The 18,069-nt window shown below is 39.5% G+C and overlaps 1 protein-coding gene across 4 annotated transcripts in view; it reads left to right on the plus strand.

Annotated features, from left to right (window-relative positions):
* The first annotated feature begins 1,326 nt into the window (after positions 1–1,326).
* The window catches only part of cacna2d4a (calcium channel, voltage-dependent, alpha 2/delta subunit 4a), a 99,681-nt gene continuing 82,938 nt past the window's right edge, over positions 1,327–18,069 (plus strand). For all 4 annotated transcript variants that reach the window (XM_086270051.1, XM_086270050.1, XM_086270053.1 and 1 more), the window contains exons 1-14: positions 1,327–2,296; positions 3,389–3,558; positions 5,923–6,004; positions 9,259–9,375; positions 9,536–9,595; positions 10,905–11,067; positions 11,160–11,291; positions 11,807–11,867; positions 13,049–13,199; positions 13,999–14,073; positions 16,103–16,192; positions 16,350–16,463; positions 16,579–16,657; positions 17,640–17,773. In XM_086270051.1, coding sequence (XP_086126177.1) covers positions 3,407–3,558; positions 5,923–6,004; positions 9,259–9,375; positions 9,536–9,595; positions 10,905–11,067; positions 11,160–11,291; positions 11,807–11,867; positions 13,049–13,199; positions 13,999–14,073; positions 16,103–16,192; positions 16,350–16,463; positions 16,579–16,657; positions 17,640–17,773 — 1,410 coding nt within the window. In that variant the 5' untranslated portion in view covers positions 1,327–2,296; positions 3,389–3,406. The remainder of the gene's footprint in view (positions 2,297–3,388; positions 3,559–5,922; positions 6,005–9,258; positions 9,376–9,535; positions 9,596–10,904; positions 11,068–11,159; positions 11,292–11,806; positions 11,868–13,048; positions 13,200–13,998; positions 14,074–16,102; positions 16,193–16,349; positions 16,464–16,578; positions 16,658–17,639; positions 17,774–18,069) is intronic.

Consider the following 18,069-nt stretch of genomic DNA (forward strand, 5'->3'; position numbering starts at 1 on the left):
CTACGGATACTGGATACCTGTGCTGGCATTTCTCCTGCGGTGTTGCTATCAGTGTGTGAAGAGTGGGAGAAGAGGGTTGCATTGACAATCCAACACAATGGGCAGCACATTGAACATTTTATAAGTGGTCAGAAACTTGTAAATAACTCATGAAAGAATAAAGTTACGTTGAAACCAAGCACACTATTGTTTTTCTTGTGACATTGCCAATAAGTTTGATGTGTCACATGGCCCTCTTTCTATTGAAAAAACTAAAGTTGTATCCAAGATGGCCGACTTCTAAATGGCCACCATGGTCACCACCCATCTTGAGGAGTTTGCCCCCTCACATATACTAATGTGCCACAAACAGGACTTTAATATCACCAACCATTCCCATTTTATTACGGTGTATCCATATAAATGGCCCACCCTGTAGTTTGCACCAGGAAACCCTCTCCAGACTTCTTACTGGGCTGTTTTCTGGGGTCTGAAATCTCATCAGTGGGGCCCAGTGCTTACTTATTAAACCTAGAAAAGCTCACACAAGTAAGATTTTTAAACACCTACTGTAGTAGGTGTTTAAAAAAGCACCCTGAAAATCAAAAAAACAAAAAAACAACAACATTCATATGAGGTACAGTATTATTTTCCAGTTTTTTGCAGTGGTGTAAAAGTAAGTGATTTAAAATAATACTACCAATTTTTAAATGGATTATAGGATGAATGTGTGAATGAAAGTGTCTCTAACAGTCAAAAAAGAACTATGAGAGCATACTTGAAAAATGTGCTATATGGACATGGACAGAGCTGATGGATTCATTCTGCAATATTGTGAATGCATGTGTGCACGTGTATATGTGAGACAATGAAAGTCCACTAGGTGTCTCAATGTGTTTGTATTATGATTGTGTCAGTTAAACGTGTTCTTTCCCCTCCTCTTCCTCTCAACATCCCCTTCTTGTGTCCCCCCTTACTTTGTTGAATTCTTATTACAGCCTCAATCCACTGTCCTTTTTGGTTAAAAATAATAATAATAATAATAATAATAATGAGGGAGATTAAGAGAAAGCATTGAAAAGACAAAACAGCAGGTGAGAGCCTGACAAGAAAGATTAAGAGAAAAAAACAGAGAAAAGCAACTAGAAAGAAAAGAAAGAGTAGAAAGACAGTGGGTCAAAGAGCGATACAGAGAAGATGAGGGCCAGAGAGAGAGAAAGATTGTGTTGGCGTGCTTGTATGGAGAGAGAGAGCAAGAGGCATGGAGTGGGAAAAGGAGGCAATGAGGGAGGAGGGGTTTAATCCTGCATGGATTATGGTATAAACTGGTGCAGGAGAGGAGGAAGAGAGATTCTGGAGAGAGAGGAAGTCCCACTATCCATCCGTGCATCCATTAGTCCATCTGTCTTACCCTCCATCCAGCAGCGTAGTCGTCTCCCCGTGCTTTTTGTTTTGCATTTTGGACCTGTGAAGACGTGAGGTCAGCACAAGGGTCGGCAGAATAATTGGAAGTTGCAGCAGGGTTGGATTTGTTTTTGGAACCTGTGCATGTGCCTTACCTGGAAGAAACAAAATCACACTGCCCGATAATGGAAGTCGTGTGAAGACTGAAGTTTACTCCTATTTTTGTCGGATTGTGCTGATCCGGAGAGCAAGCAAGAAAAACAGACGTCAATAATGGGGGGGACAGAAATCAGATTAAGAGCCTTGGAGAGGGAGGTGTAGAAAAATGGAGATGCTCTATTGTGATCCCATGTGCACAGAAGTGACCTTTGACACTGGAGACAAAAGCTTTCTAGTTTCTTTTGTATGCCGGGACATCCAGCTCAGCTGACATCGAATCATCATCATTCACACTTGCTATGTTTCAACTTTCTTCCTTGACCTACATACTTTTTGGTTCTTTTGTGAGCTCTGAAAATATGGGTTTACTGAACTATTTTCTTAATTTTGTGTATTAATATTCCAGCTTTTAAATTGGGCATCAGATGGCATCTTTGTTTTCACTTGGAAAGAAGGTTTCACGTTCTTTCCACATGAGCCCAAAGTCAGTGTTAACTGTAAATGTTTTTAAGATGGCATATTTAACCTATAGTCACATGCCCATGCTTTTCTATTTTTTGCTATCCTTTCGGTTTGGACTTTCACAAATTCTCTAAATGTTACTATGGATCTTTACATATTTTAGCCTGCTTGGTGACAAAGCCAGCCTCTTTTTTCCCGTCTTGATGGGCTTAAGATTTGGACTATACATGACTGTCTTTCAGAAGGCTGTACACTGGACCTTGAGATTTTTTCTGAACAAATAATCTATCAGGCAAGTAGTCAAAAAGATCTTGAAAGCAAGTTCTTTGTTTTGCTCTTTAAGATGAGTTGGTGTTGTGCTACAAAGTGATGACCAATATTTTATAATGAAAAGAGTGATACATATGTGTCTGTGACCAAAATTCTGCCATAACTTACTGCACTTTACTTCAGTTTAATAAAGTTTAAATGCAGCTTTTGACTATATGGGGTAGTTCATCCCAAAAATCATATACATGCAATTGTTTTGTAGATAGAGACTGAGTATAACAGAACTTGGTGCCACTCACCTTATAGCACTTGAAGTGCCATTAAATGCATCTGGAAAACTCATCATTCATCACATATCAAACTCAATACAACCCCAAAACGTTTTTTAGCATTGTTATAACGAAAAATGAATACTGAGCCCTTTCAGGTGAACCCCCAAAGGAAGACACAAATCCCCTTGGAAGGGCATCCAATAACCAGTTTGCCAAATCAAACACACCTTCTGAGTACAGAATTGGTCCGGTCTCCTAAAACAGTCCCAGTTTCTCATGTGGCCCCTTGAGAAAATTAATTGAACCATTCCTGATCAAGACGTACATTAGTTTTACTGTGTTTGCAAGGTGATAACAGTTCAGTGATGTGCATGTGGTAGTTGGAATTTTTTGTATTATAGCTACAAGACTTTACAGAAGCAATAATACTCTGTGCTTTCGTGCAACTCCAACATACATGACTGGAATATAGTTCAATTCGCATGCACAAAAGAGTCAACAACCTAACTTGACAGAGAGTGATCTAGGTATAAATGATAAATGTTCATATAAAGATGTTATTACTGCCATAAACTAGCTAAGACACAGCCTGTAAGTGGTGCTGCAGAACCTAGCTGGCCTAATTCTGTTACTTTTAAATATTCCAAAGAAGGGAGGAAGTTAATGTTAATGGTCACCCTTTTTTCACAGTTAATGAGGTAGATGTCGGTTAGAGAAGGTGCATTGTGTACCACCCTGTATGTGTAGATCTGTGCCAAGACTTCAGGTTTCTCTCTCTGTAGGTTTCTAAATTTCTAAATTCATGCTTTTTCACTGTTCTGATTTCCTCAATTTCTCTCCAGCGTACGGCAGCTGCAGGGATGAACTGCTGGAGTCTGGGAAAAGCTAGGAATGCCATTAAATTAGACAGAAGTGGGCCATACAGCGGGAGGCTGATGATGCTGATGTGGATTATCCTCTCCAGTTCACTGTGCCTCATGACTGATGGTCAAATGAAGATCTCACCAGAAACGTAAGTAAAACTGCGCTAGAAAAATAGACAGTTGACTGGTGTCTGGTGTTTGCATAAAGCTGCATTTATTCTGAAATTAATTTCATTTTTGCATTTGTTTTTGTTTACATATCCATATCATGGCTGTATCCTGAATCACAGTGGCACCCAGTGTGCTGCCATTCAGTGGCAAATATAGACACACAGCCTTTTTTTAAATCAGGTAATTTCTGTGTGCACACCCTGGCAGCTCTACGTGCAGTATGATCCTTCTTAAAGCCATATGTCAGATGGATGAGTCAATAGTGTTCCTTCTAGGTTGGCTGATTATTCTACATACATATGGACCATCTGGACACCTGTGGGGTACAGCGAACTGCCAAACTGTTCTCCTCTCTACAGCCACATTCAAATAATCTGACATATAAGTCTGACTAGAGATAAAGAGACATTTATTTAAAAAAAAATAAAAATTACAATTTATTTTGTTAGAAAAGATTTTGTGTAGGAAAAGGCAGCATGGTGATCAAGTGGTTAGCGCTATCAACGCACAGCAGTCACCTAGAGCCATGCTGGCAAACACCAATGCTCTGCTTATACAGATTGATGGAGTCCTGCTATGTTTGCATTTAATCATATGTACATATCACAAGGCTTGTTACTTCTACTGTAAAACTGCTTTTCAAACATGTACAATGATTGCCTTCCCATGAGAGGGACCGGTTTATATTGCGTAATGTGTTTTGCTTTCACAGAGTGTTGACTTTGTAAGACTGTGTACGATTACTGGTCAGTTTATCTCAGGTGGATATTTCTTTTTGGGACAAAATGCTGTGTTTGTTTATTCTCCAAAGGCAAGACGAAGCTCTTTCGCCTTAACGGTTTTCAACCGCCTTGCTGACGAAAGACAAGAACAGATCGATACAGTCCTGTCAGTCTGCAGTAGCCTTGTTTGTGTGTGAGCTGTGTGTTAGCAGAAGTATTTGTGTGCATGTGTGTGTGACTGTATATGTAAAAGTGATAAAAATTGAATGGGTTGAGAGAGACTGAGAAGCACAGCACTTTGTTAGCATGGATGTTGTTAATGTTTGCATAACAGGCTTTACATACTTACATCTATCGACCAAAACCATAAGGCAATGTCTGCCTGTGCAGATTAGAGTTGTATTCAGTGCAGTGTATAAGATTTGTAGTTATACAGCTTAAAGAGTTTACTGTATGTGTTGTCAGCAGTCAGGCTGGTGACGGCAGATGAAGCTCTGGGGACACCAGAGTTCAACTGTCCAACATAGGTCACTAAGCCCCAAATGCCGCACTCTGCCTAGGGAAGAAATGGCAGCAGGTCCCTTATGGCTGTGACAGTTAACAGTGTCACGACCGGAACATTTCAGGCCAAGAAGGTCAGATCTTTATCCTCTAAGGCTATGCAACCCTAATGCCAGTAGGAAACATTGCACCTTTCTGTGAGCTGTTACTAAAAACACGTCTTTGCTCTGGAATAAACAGTATAAGTGTACACATAGATCTTTTTCTTCTTTGGGGATAAAATCAAGTTTATCTATTGAAAAATTAAGTAAGTAAAATACTTTTACTGTTCATTGAAGTTGTTTCTGCAACCTGTTCTTGATCTGACTGGTACAGATACTGGTTCGAAAATTACAGTATAGCCATTTTAATAAGTTTAATTTTAAAATAAATCATTAAAAATGCACAAATTTCCTAACCCAGTGTCAGAGGAGATGATCTCCTGCTTCAATAATATCACAATATTGTTTTATGACACTGAAACCCAAAGTTCTTGATGCTGCCTTGAAACAGGAACAGGGATCGGCAAGATTATGATTAACCAGAATGGTAATACTAAACGAAATCTCTTGAAGAAGAATATTGACAGTACAGACGGCTTACACACTGTTGGCCCTCACATTTTAAAATGAACACGCTCAAATTTTGCAATGACAATATCAACAAGTCAACAAATGATAAGCCAGTTTTCAGTACCGATGCTGGCAAGACTGCCTGCAAACTAGCAGCGAGCTGACTGACTCCCCATAGGTTAAGCCATCTGTCACATCCTGTCTGCTCTCTAAACTCTATTACCTTACCTCATTGGCATTCACACTGAGGATTTGTAGAATTGCTGCATGTTAGTGAGCATAGAATAACCTCTTGACCCGGTACAATGTCTATTTTAAGTATCACCTTCAAATAATCTGCTTCACTCTGTCAGTAGTGAGTGTGCAGTAAGTGCTTAAATGTTTTGCTGTGTACATTTCTGGTCATTTCCAGTGTTTTATAATGGGTTTATTAATTTGAGCTAGTAGCTCTGTCTTTACCTATATAAGGGTATCTACCTTCCATTGATAATGTATTTTGTCTGTTCAGGGTGCAGCAGTGGGCCGTGTCATTTGGCAAAGAGATAACTGCTTTGTCCGCCAGGTACTCTGGAGCTAAACTTCTGCAGAAGGTAAGAGGCAGTTCATCTATGAAGTTACATTTTTATTAACTATCAGCCAGGTGGGTTAGCCATTAATATTTACATTGCATTCGTCAGTATGGTAACACAGCTCATGTAAGGAGTTCAATAGGGGGAAAAAGCAGCTTCTATATGAAATGGCTCCTAGCAAGGTTTTTGGATTATCTTTTTTTCAGTAACCAGGTCTAAAACTGCACAGTAAGCCAAATTACCAGGACCACATGGCAAGCTGAAAACAAGCAAGTTATTGAAATAGACAGAAATTCCCATTCGGAGTTGGTGGAGACCAAAAACAGAGCAAAAAGGAGAGAATTACATTAGTCGGCTGACTGGTTCGGAATTTCTGGAAGGGAACATTCCACTTGGGTGGTCTCAGATTCTCATCTCTGCTTTTCAAGGATGGTGTGGTTCTGTTGGATTCATTGGGTGATGGCCTCCAACTGACTTTGGAACGGTTTCGCGGCCAAGTGTGAATCGGTCAGAATGAGAATCAGCACCTCCAAATATAAGGCCATGGTCCTCAGCCGGAAAAAGTGCCCACTCTGGGTCAGGGACGAGTTCTTGCTCCAAGTGGATGAGTTTAAGTATCTCAGGGTCTTGTTCACGAGTGATGGGAGAAGGGAGCGGGAGATCGACAGACGGATTGGTGCTGCGGCTAAAGAGAGAGCTGAGTATAAAAGCGAAGCTCTCAATTTACCTGTCGATCTATGTCCCTACCCTCACCTATGGTCACGAGCTGTGGGGAGTGACCGAAAGAACGAGATTGCGGATACAAGTGGCAGAAATGGGCTTCCTCCGAAGGGTGGGTGACCTCACCCTTAGAGTCAGAAGTTCGGCCATCCGGGAGGGGCTCAGAGTAGAGCCACTGGTCCTTCACATTGAAAGGAGTCAGTTGAGGTGGTTCAGGCATCTGACAAGGATGCCTCCTGGGTGAGGTTCTCTGGGCATGTCCCACCGGGAGGATGCCCTGGGGCAGACCCAGGACATGCTGGAGAGATTATATCTCTCGGCTGGCCTGGGAACGCCTTGGTGTTTCCCCAGACAAGGTGGATTAGGTGGCTGGGGAGGGGAGGTCTGGGCTTCTCTGCTTGGGCTACTGCCCCCACGATCTGGCCCGGATAAGCGGAAGAAGATGGATGGATGGAACATTCCTGCTGAGTGTTATGTATTTTCTTGCCCTTTTGAGCATGCCAAATGAAGTGCCATTTGATTCCATTATATTCAAAATAGGACAGAAATCTCTACAACAGGCTCACCAAAATGGGGCTATTCACATCAAAACAAGCAGGACTTGATTTTATTGGGGGTGAACTGTCCATTTAATATAAAATACATTTATAAATAGAGGTTGTCAGATATCAACAAATTATTACTCATACAGTACATACTAGCCCAAGACATCATGCCCAAGTACATGTTACAAGACATAGTATGCTTCACTAATTTCCCATTTCAGACAGGCAAATGATTATTTTTAGGCTATATTTAATGATGGTTATGGTATGGTATGGTTAACATGCCTTTATTGATGATTAGTCACGCAAAAGTATACAGAGAGGAACATACAGGGAAGGTTATTTGGGGCTGAGCTCTCCCTCTACCTGCACCTCTTATTGTATTACCAGCTACACAAATATTTAAAACTAAAGTTGGAACTGGAAGCTGGGAATGGACAAAGAAATCTTACAAAAAATACAACATTATGCTGCAAAACTGAAAGGGGCAGAGTGTGAATTCGTCATTTCTCCCCCTTCTGTGCATTACATCAGCCAATAAGAACACGGCAGACTGACATACATTTGCTGTACAACATCTGCGCATGGCCTAGAGAGCAATCTGATGACACATTTAATTCAAATATTCAGGCATGCCTTTTAGTAATTAGCACGTGTGAGCTTGCACTGCATGCCACCCTGTAGTATCGCTAGCAGGTCCATTCACCATCTGCTATGCAGGCTCACAAAGTGTGTGTTAACAACGTTAACCAAACAAGCTGTACAAATAACCAATCCTTACTGATTTAGCTGTTATAAACAGTTTTCTACACTGTCCAACCTCACAGCTTGTAAGATATCAACCTGATCAAAAACAGAAAGCATTGTGGTGCTTGTAAGTGCTTCAGTTATCGCACGAGCAACACTTGCTGTAGTAACTGTATCCATAACAGCCCTATTCATTTGCTGTATCTTTCCTATCTGCAAAATGTCTTTTTATTCAGCCAGTGGTGTGTAATAACAGCCAGCGCTTAAGTCTTATCCTTGCACCAAGGAGCCATAAATCATCCACCTCTGCCTAATCGATAGGCTTCTTGTTATAAGTGGAACACTTAGTGATTCTGTCTTCTTGCCTGAGTAAACTGGGTAGGATATTGAGTGTTTGGGGTTCTGTTTGACAGTTATAAACATGTTGGAGCTACAAAGAGGGCTTTTTCCCCCAAACAAACCTGCAAAAGATCCGTATATTGTGAGTTTTTCTCATTTTACATCTGTTATTAACCATATGAGTATCTAACTTATCTTAGTTATTAGATGGATGTTGCACTGTTGCATGGGACACATGGCTTATCGAATCTATTTCCTGAGCAAATTTGATAATAATTGTAATATATTGTAATTAATGGTAATCATCTTTATAAAGGCAACAGAAAAATACAAAACAAACAAGACGGGTAAATGTCATTACATTATTTTTAGTGCAGGAAATTAACCTTTTAGTCCTCATGCAGTAACTGTATGGGATCCCTTAAATTGCATTTATCCAGCTGCTGTGATTCTACTGTGAATAAATACTATGAGTATTATTTGGCCGACTGGTTGTTGGACTAGAAAAAAAAGAAAACATAAATATGTTTAAAAATGTTTTGGTGATCATTTTGAATGCCACTGCTATAATAACATGTCAGGATTAAGACTCTTTTTTATGTCTGCCTATTATACATCTGAATTATAAATCTTTGAAAACATTACCATCACTTTGTACAAAATAGTGAGGGGTGGAGGGAGAGGATGAAGTCAGGACACCTGTAAATGCCTGGTGTGAAGGTTTGTGTATCAGGATTGTTGCCTGTACAGTTGATCTCTGTTTTCAGAGGGGACTGTTTGGTTTCGTGTGTTGTTGAAAATGTAGAAATCGTTTATAATTGTGTTTTGTTGTCTTAAAACAGTCTTGCAAAGGCTGGCACAGTGTTTTACATTTTTTTTAAACAAATCTTTCTTTTTAAATTGAATTGTGTGTGTGTTTTAAAGAAATACAAGGATATTGAAGGTACAGTGAAGATAGAGGAGGTGAATGGAGACGAACTGGTGAAAAGGTTTGCGGAAGAAATGGAAGAGATGCTTGGGAGGAAGATGAAAGCTGTTAAGGTAATAATTATGCATGCAGAGTAAAAAAAACCTTTAATGCCAATCAAATGGGCAATCATCAAATCAAACACTGATACATGGTAAACTAGTGTAGGTTTGTGTAATGCTGCACTTTGCTAATTAAAAAAGAAAAAGAAAATCTGTAATGCTTTTATCACAGAGATTAGCAGAAGCAGCAGAGGATGCAGATCTGGACCATGAGTACAATGAAACACTCGAGGTAAGGGGGACATATCTGCTTATAAGTTTTTCATTTGTCAGCTTATACAGGATAAGAGTCCCATTGCTAGTAGAAAGCTCAGACACTGTATGTAAAAATATATGTCCACACCATGAGACCTATTGCTTTGTAACTCAAATTTTGCCATTTTTGTTGTTTGTTAGTTTTTTTTTTATGAATTGAATATGTGATTTGGATAAAAGGGCAGTGTGAGCAACTTGCGAGCTAATGCTAATGCTGGCTGAGTAGCTAGCTTGGTTAGGCCTTAGTTACCCTGTCATCGAGACTGGCTGGTGAGTCCCTGGCAACACTCTAGGAAAAATATATATTCTCCAATTCATTGTCCAATGGTTGGCTAAGTGAAATTGTTTTCAAAGAGGTATAGGGAACTACACTAAGGGCAGTAGATTGCTACAGTTGCCCAAAGTTTGCAAGGAAGAAAGTGACTCAACAATTAGTCACTGAGCAGTTGTGAAGCTGTGAAAGTTTTGACCCAAGCCGCAAACAGAGACAGATTACCTTAAAAAGTTTTGCCTCTTGTAACAACTGAAGGCAAAGCTTTTACTTTGAAGGCAAACATTCTTCATTTCCATTTGCGTTGCAGTTTTTTGCCAAGTTTCACTACTGCTCTGTGTTTAGCTGCTGAGTGTCAGAAGACAACTTGGGGGCTTTCATGCGAACCATTGGTAACTGCAACAATCTGCTAGTGACCAAAGCAATCACAAGAAGGTTTCACAGATTTCACAGTGATAGCCAGCAACCTCCAGTAACCGCACACCAAGCAGTTAAGATTTAAACGTTTTTTTCTCTACCTTATATTTCACTGTGAGAACAAATAGGATGCTAAATCAGGCTAGCAAAAAACAAGCTCAGAAGCGCATTTTACCAGAGAAATCAAATGCCCAACCCCTCACCACCAAACAGCAAACACAAAGCGGCCCCACACTTGTCACTCAAAACCTCTGCACACCTGATAATGCATGACCATAAACCCAAATATAATTTGGCAGTGTTTTAATCACCAGTACAGTAGCTGCAAAAAGGGAAATGACCTGACAGGCATTTTAATATAGGACTCTTTGTTAACTAACCACAAACTGTATATTAAAGATGGATAGCTACTGTGAAGCCTCAAGAGTGGAGCGAGTTTCAATTTGTCTTTTAATGATCCAGTTTGTGAGCTGATTTTCAGCCCTTTTGAAAAAAAAAATCCACAGACTTATAACTGAATTATAACCAACTGTTTGTTCTTATTGGTTACTCATGTTAGTATATATGTACAGCCACCAACTGTCACTTTTTTCTGTAGTTTGACTATTATAACTCCATGTTGATCAACACTGTGGATGAGGATGGGAATCCAGTCCCACTGGGTGGAGAATTCACATTGGAGGAAAACGAACATTTTAATAAACTGCCAGTCAACATACAGCAAAGTAACATACAAGTTCCCACAAATGTCTACAACAGAGGTAACACAACCATAAAGCCTTAAATATAATTGCAAATGCTGCATAATACACCAGATTGGCAGTAGAATATATTACCTCTCTCTGTTTTGTAGATCCTGATATTCTCAATGGAGTCTACATGTCTGAGGCTCTGAATGATGTTTTCGCTGATAACTTCCAGGAGGATCCAACTCTCACCTGGCAGTACTTTGGCAGTTCTACGGGCTTTTTCAGGCTATATCCAGGTACGTCTGAGTCACCTACACTTGGGCCAGCAAATGTGCGTCCCAGAATTGTAGCACAGTGTGTTAATTGATGGTACCCTTGGCTGCACTTTTCTCCTGTGATGATGCAGTGTTAAAACAACATGAACAGCACTGTAGATAAACATTCAGCTACATAAGCCAAATAGTGTACTGTACTTACACAGCAACTGACAGCGCAAGAAACAGTCAAACATGATGAGTCAGTCTCGGTGAGAGTTTGGCTGCTAATAAATTCTCTGTGTACATGTCTATCTGAGTGCGTGCGTGCGTGTGTGTTTGTGAGAGAGAGCAAGGGTAATTAACAGAAGATATGTGACAGCTTGTTTTACTCACCCTCTGCGTCACCCATCACAGCCTTGTTTGACAGTTTGTCATCACACAATGCTACCACAGCATTCATTTTGACATCAGTTGTTCATCCGTTCAACCAAAAAATCATCCAAGCAGGAGTTTGTCCTCTGACCATCATCTGCACTCTCTCTGTTTTCTTTCAGGCATCCAGTGGACTCCAGATGAAAACGGTGTTGTCACATTTGATTGCAGAAACAGAAACTGGTATGGCGATACTGCCCTGTCCTTCCCCATTGATGCCTTTTGATTATCTTTAGCCCTCTCAAAATGAAGCTCCAAACCCAACTTACAGATCTGATCACTCCCAGTCAACAGTTACTATGCACCATTAGGCAGTCTAGTATGGTTCACCCATACTGTATTTGACTGTCTCAAGAATTCTTATCATCAGAATGGGAAAGAAGGATGATTCAAGTGTCTCTGAATTTGATATGGTTGTTGATACTAGAGGAGGTGTTGAGTGTTTGGGAAATGGAGCAAGAATTATCAAGTGAATGGCAGAGGTTAGAAGAGAATGGCCAGACTGCTTTGAGCTGAGAGGAAGGCAAGAGTAACTCAAATAACCACTTGTTGTAATCAAGGTATGCAGAAGAGCATCTCTGAAGACACAACCCATTGAACCTTGAAACAGATGAGCACATCGGGTGCCACGCTTGTCAGCTAAGAACAGGAAACTAAAAAGTATTTATTAGTTAAAGGGGATTTGCACCATGAATGTGCAGACAACAAATCTGTAACAACTATGTGATGCCATCATGTCAATATGGAGCAAAATCTCTGAGGAATATTTCCTGGATCTTGTTGAATCTATACCACAAAATTAAGGAAGTTCTGAAAAAGGGGGTCTAACTTTGTGCTAGTGATGTGTGACTAATGAAGTGCGGTGAGTGTACACGACAGTGCAATATGCACTGTTGCACTGAAGTAGTTAACTAGAATTCAGCCATCGTTAATTTAGTGTTTATGCTTATTTCCTTGCTGCTGAAACATGTGACATTTTATTTGCTGTAAAGAGATCTATCACAAAGACAAAGGACTGTTTAGATTGTGGGAACTCTGTCTGGTTTCCAGACATAAATACAGTTGTCCTGGGAAGCAGAGATCAAGGAAACAGACAGAGTAAATCTGGAAAGTTGCCGATCACACCTGCTGCTCGAGGGGAAATCTCATTTATGTTAATTAGCTTGGAAAAATCAGGGGATGGTAATAAAGAGATGAAGGGACCGAACAGACGGACAGAGGAACATATAAAAGGATAAACACTGTCTGCTCTTCCTAGCTGCTGGACTAGCAGTACATAACACCCAATCTGGTCATACTTGGTGTGAAATGTAGGTTGTAGTGCATCTTATACCTACTTCTTCTTTCTCTCTATGTCCTTTTAGGTATATACAAGCAGCCACATCTCCTAAAGATGTAGTAATCGTCGTGGATGTCAGTGGCAGCATGAAGGGACTCAGACTGACAATAGCCAAGCACACCATTAATACAATCCTGGACACCCTGGGAGAAAATGACTTTGTTAACATCATAGCTGTAAGTATATGTGCAAACAGTCATACAAAAGACAAATGCAATGAATGCAATTTGTCTAAGTCTGGATGAGCGTGACATAGAGATTAAAGCCCAAACACACAAATGCACTGGAACTAATGCACAGGTCAACATGGAGGTACATATGCACACACACATCCAAATTTAAAATTTGGTTCATGCCAGGCTCAAATTTTCAGTAACATGAAAGCTTCTAAATTTGTTTTCTTTTTAGGTTTTTGGGGGGGATTTTGGCTGTGTGTAACCCTACAACTACAAATCTGTGTAATAAGCATGGTTTATCCTGGTATTACTGCATGTGTAATCATACGCCTCCTGCAAATCCCCTGCTTTTAAGCTGTATTTTTACCAGAATTTAAAGCTACACGCCTTTCAGCCGAGTGACCGTGCAGCAAAACAATACAAAACAAAAAAACAGTACTTCTTCATATCTAAACTCTGTAGTTTAAAAAATGGTTTAGTTAATTATTTTTATGAGGTCTATTCAAAATGAAACTTAGCTTTGACTTTGATAGAACTGGTCTTGAACACATTAAAATCATACTCCATATTAGTCCAACAACTTCAATATTGTTACATTATGAACAGTCAATATTTAAAGATGGTTGGTTGGAGAGATTAAGTGTAATCTAATTACTTTGTGACGTTCAGGGTGATTGACTGCAGGTCGTAAAACTGCACTAACAACTGTTTGTCCCCTGCTGCAAATGTTAATCATGTTGACTCTTCATTAGCTGCTCAGTCGCCATATTGGTTTATGTGAATTGGTTTCTGTCTCCAGTACAGTGACTATGTTCGCTACGTGGAGCCCTGCTTCCAGGGCACGCTAGTACAGGCTGATCTGGATAACAGAGAGGTAAGACACACAAGCAGCTCTTGACAAATGGCACATGCGTTCATGCTCATGGCTGATTAAGTGAATTAACCTCTTGGAATTTAATAATCCAAGTTATCTTGCTAATACCCTGAAGACAAAGCTTATGCCGTAATCACATCACAGTTAAAGCAACCTGCCCTTTAAAGGATTTAACCAGTAAAACCCTAGAGAGCGTATGTGACTTCGGCCTCTGCTAACATATTAAGAATATCAATATTCTTCCCAATTTCCCTTCTTTTCTCCTCTCTTGAATTATTTCCATGTCTAACACCAATAATGTCATTGTTTTATTTTTCTTCTCATCCCTTTGTCCTCCCTTTTTTTTTCTAACTTCCCAACACCTGCTCAGTCTGCTCAGTCTCAGTGTGTGTGTGTTTATTTGTTGCAAGTATGCCCTACTTTCACTCCCCTCCACATCATGGCAGTTTGGGTGAGGTCGCCGGCTGCTGACAATTTTAAGTTGGTCACATGACCTGTCAGCAAGGGATCTGATTGGGTGAATACATAGGATATTCTGTAGCAGAATGGGCTTACAGATGTTGGCTGACACACTTGCACAAGAGGGAACGCACATGTAGAGAAAGACAATCATCAGTTTTGCAGTTGTTATACAAGAGTTCCAATATTCCTACATAACCATTCACTTTTAGTCCTACTGAAAGTCACACTGGGTCACTTTTTCAGTCTTGTTCAGCTTTCATTACTGGGAAGATTACTTAACACAAACCTGCAAGCCAACCATGTTAAAGATGCAGTACACAACATGCCCCAGTGACACAGTACAAATGCACATAAGCAAACAGTCTCATTTGTCAGAATAGCACAGAGCAGATATGTGGGATTAAATGCAATTTGCAATATTTTTGTTTTGTTAATAATACTTCACAACAATTTCAGTTATTTTGAGCATGTTTCCAATCCAATCCAAACCAATTTTATTTATAAAGCACTTTAAAATACCCAGTACAGGACCAAAGTGCTGTACAGAAAATAAGTTAAAAACAATAGAATAAAATAAATAAATAAAACACATAATACATAAAAATTAGAACAGCCCTATATTAGCGAAACAAGATAAAACAGCATAGAATCAACTAAAATAAAACTTAAAAAAAAAACAAAAAAACAATATCTCACATGGTGTCAAAGGCCAGGGTAAAGAGGTGATTTAAAAACAGGTAGAGAAGAAGCCTGTCTGATCTCTAAAAGTAGATCGTTCCACAGTTTTGAGTCACTTTTTTTACTAAATGTCTATATTTAAATATAATTTACAGCACATAAAATCAGTTTCACTACGCTTGCAATTATTCTTATTGTTCTAATTATTTACTATTCACATTCACAGACACAAGAGCTCCTCTTACGTGCTATTAATAGCTGCAGCCGTGTGCAGTGGTCGTGCATGTAGATGTTTGATCTGTGGTTGTATGTGGCTTTGCCAATGCTTTGTATTTCAACCCTCTCTTGCACAGAGACAATAGCAGTTAGCAGCAGTTTTTGTTCATACTAAAAGTATTCTGTTCAAATACTTTTAGTATTTGACACCAAAGAAAACACATTTCCTTTTCAGTTTTGTCATGATGTTTCACATTAAAATTTCACTTCTTCCTAAAACCGCATTTTCATATACAAGTGACTAGTTAGAGAAGTGTTTATATCCATCCTTGAGCTATGCAAGATGCAACATTTTACAGGGTTTGTCTTTTATAAAAGAAGTTCATGCACACTTACAGCTTTCTAAAACTGAGTAAAACCCTTTTACATGGTCATTCCTCCTCCTCATATGTGCATGTGAATCTGTCTTTGTTTGTGTGTTGATTAATCTTGATTACCTTCTGGTGTTGCAGTAGCTTTGGTGTTAGTGGTCAGTGTGCCAGGAAGCCGGGGATAATTTCTCTACTGCGCTCTCTTTTTTCTGTTGTGACTAATTCGGCTGCGTTTGCCCGAAGGGAAGCGCATTGGCTCACTGACAGTGTCTGTGTGTTTACTTTTCTGGGTCTCGCTCCAGCATTTCAAGCTTTTGGTGGAACAGCTTCATGTGAAAGGAGAGGGCAAAGTAAAAAAAGCAATGAAGGAGTCTTTCAGGATTCTCAATGAGGTTTGTCTTTCCTTGCCACAATCATAGCAACTGCTACCCCTTGGCCGTAATAATAGCGAAGCAAAGTTATTTAGGAATTCCTACCTCCACAATACACAGAGCTTGAGTGCAGATTTTTAAAACTGATTAAACTGGATGTGCATATTTATGTGTTTAGGCTACTGCACTGGGGCAGGGCAGCCTGTGTAACCAGGCAATCATGCTGATAACAGACGGAGCCATGGTGGACTTCCAAGATGTTTTTCAAGAGTTTAACTTGCCGGAACGACGGGTATTATAAAGACCAGCACAGACAAATATCATCCTTTAAAAGCTGTAGTAGCTGAGTATTAAATTAGCGTGGCTTATCACGCCGTACTACATATAGCACTTGACTTTCTCTCCAGGTTCGAGTGTTCACCTATCTGATTGGACGGGAGATGACGTTTGCTGAAAATGTCAAATGGATTGCCTGCAACAACAAGGGTAAAGCCCAGTGTCTTTAAATTTGATGGCTTTGTTTGTGTTGTCACATTTGTTTGTACTGACAAATCCTTCATAATCATTACAGGAAGACAGCAACAGTAATAAATTGAAGATTAAAGAATATTTTTTTGTAAAAAAGAATAATTTTCTGAATCTTACGAAACCCCTGGTGCTCCCAAAAGAGGTGTGCTGGCCCTGTGGTGATTCCAGGTGGCACTATGAGGAACTAAGTATCAGGTGCTGCCCTCTTGTGAATTACAAGGCATCATGCAGCAGCTTAGGAAATAATCACATTAGCTCCTTCTAGCATATTAAAATCCATGGCTAAATAACTGATAATCAGCACAGATACACTGCAAACATATCCCTGGCCAAAAATGTCATAACTGTGTCTCTATAACAGGTGCAATCCATTTTGTTGCATAAACTGATAGTTGCTTCTACTAGCAGGCAGATATCTGTCAAACAGATATTTTGTTGCTGTTTTCTTGCAAACAGCTTCTGCTTAAACCTTCTGGATGCAGTTTCAGTTTGCTTAATAGTGTTTGCACCAGCGCTCTTGGGAGATGTTACCAAGGGGAAATATGTTGCACGTATTCACTTGGCAGAGCTTCAGTAGCCTGTTGTCGCTGAGCAGCTTCACTGCAGGTATCCCACTGACGTCACTGTCTCCCACTTGTAGAAATGCCACAAACCTTAGACTAAGCCAAGCTTTAAAGAACGTCAAAAACATATTTGTATCAGTCGGAGATTCAAGCTGGGATATTTGTTTCATGTTTTGGAATACAGGGTGTTCTGATGTCTGATAAATGAGTTTCTTCTTCTAAATTTAATACGCAAAGGCAGAAACCTGAGTTAAAAATAATAGGTGAACAATTTATTTTCCAAAAACTAAAAAAGAAAAAACGCTTCTCAGTTTTCCATCTGAGTAGTTTATGATACGAGTTACAATACATGTGTGTCTTTTCTGTGTCTTCTGCAGGTTATTACACACATGTCTCAACACTGGCTGATGTCCAGGAAAACGTTATGGAGTACCTCCATGTTCTGAGCCGGCCAATGGTCATCAACCACGATCATGACATCATTTGGACTGAGGCCTATATGGACAGTGTGGTCAGTCTGCTTGTCTTATTATTGTTGTTTAATATTATTATTTTTGTCAAAATTTAATAAATGAACTGGTTTTTATCTTTGTTTAATATTTTTTGATGATCTGAAACATGTGAGTGTAGCAAATATGCAAAAACTAAATATATAAAGAGAAATGAGGAAGGAAGCAAATATATTCACATATTCACTTAATTCTGAATATTTAGACTATGGTCATTATAAAGAATGCAGATGTAAAGCACCACCTCCCTGGCACATTTATTACATGTATTTAATATTAAACATTTTTTTTCTTATGA

Source organism: Aulonocara sp. 'chitande type north' Nkhata Bay, linkage group LG17 (assembly GCF_057382095.1).
Source record: "Aulonocara sp. 'chitande type north' Nkhata Bay isolate Kocher_YH1m ecotype deep benthic linkage group LG17, A_spYH_male_GT1.1, whole genome shotgun sequence".
In the NCBI taxonomy this organism is placed as follows: Eukaryota; Metazoa; Chordata; class Actinopteri; order Cichliformes; family Cichlidae; genus Aulonocara; species Aulonocara sp. 'chitande type north' Nkhata Bay.